Source organism: Fomitiporia mediterranea, assembly GCF_000271605.1.
Source record: "Fomitiporia mediterranea MF3/22 unplaced genomic scaffold FOMMEscaffold_4, whole genome shotgun sequence".
Taxonomy (NCBI): Eukaryota; Fungi; Basidiomycota; class Agaricomycetes; order Hymenochaetales; family Hymenochaetaceae; genus Fomitiporia; species Fomitiporia mediterranea.
Window position 1 is genome coordinate 1094157 of NW_006760389.1, and position 4962 is coordinate 1099118.

The 4962-nt window shown below is 37.7% G+C and overlaps 1 protein-coding gene across 1 annotated transcript; it reads right to left on the reverse strand.

The window, feature by feature from the left end:
* Positions 1–3948: 3948 nt before the first annotated feature.
* On the reverse strand, positions 3949–4695 carry FOMMEDRAFT_153901 (uncharacterized protein; the record flags this gene model as incomplete). Its single annotated transcript, XM_007264520.1, has 2 exons — positions 3949–4292; positions 4356–4695. The coding sequence occupies 2 exons, from the start codon at positions 4693–4695 to the stop codon at positions 3949–3951; spliced, it is 684 nt and encodes a 227-aa protein (XP_007264582.1).
* Between the last annotated feature and the right edge of the window lie 267 nt (positions 4696–4962).

Here is a 4962-nt window from a genome sequence, read left to right on the forward strand (position 1 = left end):
CAGTTAGGAAAAGGTAACAAAACCTGAGGACAAGGTCTTTATCTCTCTAAGGTTAAACACATACTCTAGCACAGTATTACTTAATAACCTTAACTAAAGACAAGTCATTTAGAATACTTGTATAGAGAGGGGATCTGGAAAGAGTATAGTGTCTAGAGTAAGAAGTATAAAGGAAAAGACTAGGAGAAAACCTGAAGAGATAAAAGGAAAATATTATACTTACTTGAGAAGAAACTATATAACTAGCTAGGAACACTTTGTACAAAGACAAAGGACTATTAAAGCTAGTAAAGAGTTAGAGCTAATACTCTGAAGCTCTATACTTAAGAAGAACTAGTACTAGTGAAGGAAAGGGAACTGAGAGCTCTAAGGAGAGACTACAGGAAAGTAGTCTCCTTTATACACTTTGCCTATACAGATAGGAAAGTAATGAAGTTATAAACATGAGGACTATATGAGGACAACATGAGGAATACATGAGACAATCTAGAACTTTGGTTGTAAGTTCTAGGATTGAATACAGAAGTACAAAGATAAGGCTAGAAGTTAATAAGGATAATTGTCTTCTAAACTAAGTCTATTGAAGAAGACTTAGGGAAAGATCTAGAACATTGGTTGTCAGTTCTAGAGTGTACACAAGACAGTCTAGAACTTTGGTTGTAAGTTCTAGGGGCAGTACAGAAGCACAGCCTTTTATATTACAGAAGTCATAAGAAGTCATTAGAAGTTATAATACTCTACCTTATGAGAAAGTGTATTACAAACTAGTGTACAGGAAGTACAGGTTGAGTCAGACAGAGTCATAGGAACAATAGAGAGCTCTACTTCATGAGAAAAGTATTACACAGCTTACACAGTATAACTAGTCAGGAGGACTCATAAGGAGTCATTAGAAGTATGAGAGGAAGTATAGAAGACATAACAATATAGTAAAGGAGTCATTATAAGATTAATCTAGAATACAAGAAGACACAAACTAGTGTCAGTAGATTAATAGAAGACACAAACTAGTGTAGTATACAGTCTAAAGGATTAGCCAGCTCTACTTTATAGGAACAATAGTAAAGAGAGTTACTAAAGTCACTAGAGTAACATTACTCTAGTAAAAGGTATATAAGGAGGCCAGTTTGGCCCTCAAAAGATAGTTTTATTAACTTAAGTTACCTAGTACTTGAAAGTACTCTACTACTAATCTACTAGGCTACACTTACAGCTTGACTAAAGTAGGACTCCTCTACCCTCTCACTCTACAAGTTTACAAGTCTTACCCTTTATACTCTATTCTGTTACTATTCCTAAGGATTAGAAGTAGTAAAGTAAGTATATCTTACAATAGGATGGGAATAGGTGGAAAAGAATCATAATTTGTATAAAGGTTTATATACTTATAGAATGTTGTATAGGCTTTTTTTTTTTTACAATTTTATTATAAATGGGAAGGAATGTAACAGAAGATTAGAAGTATGTAAATATAAAACATAACAAAGTATAGAGAACTGTGGTTGAACACAGTATTTACAGATTTACACAACAGTTAGGTGTTACTAGTAGGGAATCAATCCCTATGTTTTAGTTTCCTGTACAAGACTAGAAGGGTATATTGAAAAATTGTACACTCTCAGATCAGGAGTCTGTAACTTCTGTACTTGGTTCTACTTCAAGTATAACATCTAAAGTACAGTTGTCTAGATCCTCTATATCCTTACAACTAGTCCTATACAGTTCTGTATCTTCTAGTGTTAGTTCTACAGTCTTAATAAGATGTAAGATAGGAACTGTTAAACATGAATGTAGAAAATACAGAATTAAGCAAAATGCTACAATATGTAACTTAGCTACTACTCTGTCCAGTTCTGCTACAACATAAGTGTTTCCTTTTGTTCTTCACACTACTATGAACAGTCCAAAGTATTACAGTTTCATCTTTTGTCCTAAGTCATTACTCACTTTCAAATTGTAGATTAGTACTAGTATACCTGGGGCAAAGTTGTAATCCTTGATCCAATTACAATTGACTTCTGTGAAATGCTTTGTGTATCTTTTGTAGGCTTTCTGAATACATTCTATCATTTGTGTAAGGTTGTCTAGTCTCTTCTGTAATTGTTATACTTATATCACTACTAGTTCCTCTGTTGTTAGTAGTAATCCTTCAGGTGGAACCAAATACATTACCTTGTTCAGGTCAAACAGTAATATCAGCTCTACTCTATAAACAAGGTAATAAGGAGAATATCTAATTGCTTTCTGAATTGTAATCCACTCTACTCAGAACACAGAATGTATGTACTTATACTAATGTCTAATATTGTCTCCTACTGTCTTTACAATTACTTCCTGTATGTCCAAGTGTTTCTGCTCAATAATTCTGTTTGTGTAGGAGTTATATGTGGAAATCTGAATATGATTGATGTAGTATTGTTCTTACAAATAGTTCAACACTGTGACATAAGGTGTTATATTGTCTGTTACAAGCTTAGAACATACTCTGTATTAGTATAGAAGTTCCTCAAAGATAAACTGTCCTATTACCCTTCCATTCTCTGTGTAAAGTATGTGAAACTCTAGATACTCTGATAATGAACAATGTACATACACAATATATTAGAATCTTCCTACTTTCAGTATAACCTTTGTATCTATATGGATCTTTTAGAAAAGTAGTGTAATCTCTAGAATACTTGGTGGAATCAGTACTTGTTGTATCTGTCAAGTCTGACATATGTGACAAGTCCTAATAAAGTACTTAATGTCTTCTGTAAGAGATGGCTACTAGAACTAATCTAGTAAACAGGCTTGTACTACAAAGATTCCCTTGTGTCCTAAGTCTTTGTGTACTATCCTAACCAACTCCCATCTCCTGTCCTTATCTAGCACAATCCAATACTTTCCTTTAGGACCTTAACACCAAATCTTGTTGTTCTGTATAAAGAACTGTACTGTGTATTGTATAAATGTTGGAAAATCAGCATCTGTGATTCTGCTCAGTTTGTAGAGCAAGCTAAGATACTCTTTTACAGCCTTCAGTCTTACTTCCTACCTTTTAGTAGTTAGTGATTGTAGGAATTGTTCTACTATTGTATCTAAACCCTTAGTCTTGTTACTACAGATACTGTACACAACCCTTATCAGCTCTAGATTGTTACCTTCTACTTTGTCATCTGCTCCTTCTACCTCCTCAGTTTGCACAACTCTACAAGACTCTCCTCTAGCTTCCTGTTCCTGTAGTCCTTTGTCTGCTTCATCTTCTACTCTTCTGTGTTCTGGATTAGGTTGTTCTAGTGTTTCTCAATGTATCCAATTCTAGTTCTGTTTCAGAATAACAACTTCCAGGAATAATCTATATTACAGTCTGCTAGAATGTGTTGCCTGTGTTGTGTCCTTGTTTACTTGAATTGATTTGTTTATAATATTGTTGTGTGTCTCTCAGTGTGTTGTATTTAAAACCCAGGACTGTATTTCTTTACACTTGACTAACAAAGCTTTGTGTTCTGTAGACCTGTAAATCTCTAGCTAATGTCTGTTGTAAGAATAGGTATACTAGCCTTATGCAAAGATTCTCTCTTTACCAGCACACTCAACTACTGACTAGGATAATGTAAGGATAGGTATACTAGCCTTACGCGAAGATTCTCTCTTTACCAGCGCACTCAACTACTGACTGGGATAACCTAGTAATCGAGCGCCGAGAAGGAGAAAGAATCCCCTAACCCTTAGCTCGAAAACCCTTTATATATGCGTATACACGTGTAGTAGGATACAGGGTAGTCTAGTGAACAAAAAGGAAAACACCCACAAGCACCTACAACACATGTCGCGCAAATGCGCAGGTAGCGCAATCGTTACACTCGCCCTCCAGCATTTAGTCCTAAATGCTAAGGGAGTTAGTACCGGAATAAACGAAATAACAACACAAAAACGAAAGAAAACGTTAGTAACTTACTACGAAGTTCAGTACTGCTGCGCTAGGACGTTCTCCGCAGCCATGGATGTGTCTTCGATCGGTCCCGTAGTGGACTGGACGTGTTCCTGTCCGGCTTGGACATGTTCTGCAGCAGAACTGGTGGAACTCGCGGCGGATTGGTCGGAATGGCCATCGGATTGAGCGGAAAGCGGCGGATTCGGCAGTAGAGTAATGCCTTGAGTGTCGAATGAGCTCAGAGCACTCATATCGAGTACCGAAGTAAGATCGGTGGACGTCGAGGGCAATTGCGAATCGATCCGAGGACGTTTACGGTTGCGTGAGTGGAATATAGCGGTTCCGTTGTCGATTTGCTCAGCTCTACGCTTCGCACCTAAGTAAAACAGTAAGGTACATGCGCTCGTAATAATATAATGTAGAATATATGCGCATTTACCTTGGTTCGAAGCCATGTTCTTACGGTATACGAAGTCCTGGGACACTTGTATCATCTTAGCATGTTGAACGCGGTCTTGGAACGGTGGTAGCGGGCTCAGTCTCGCATGAGAAGGAACGTGGAAGTTATACAAGCGTAATACAATGAGATAACGCTCCGGGAGTTGCATAGTGGGGTCGAGGGAATTGTTGTGGATAGCCCTGGAGAAAGCTGCAATCTCCTTGAGCTCCTCTCGATCGAAAACGTAGTCAGTGCTTGTACTGTGGTCGTGAGTAACCCAATCCTGCGTGATTGGTTGCGCTCGAGGGCCAACTAAGAGTTGTAGAGGAGGATGAGGCATATTTGTGCCTTGTAGAAAAGCGGATGCGAATGTATGAGCAACGGATTCTTGAGTAGTAGACATGATATGCGCAGTAAAGTGACTATATGCGCAGTTTTTAAAGCCTTTGCGTATGTCTACCTGTATGTCCATGCTGTAGCATCGTGTTTGAAAGGTTGCCTCATGTTTTACTAGACTGATACTAACCTGAGGGTCATCGGTATCGAGTTTTCCCTTTCCTAGAGTTAGTGCATCGATAGAATCGATTCCAAGTATGTCTAAGTATTC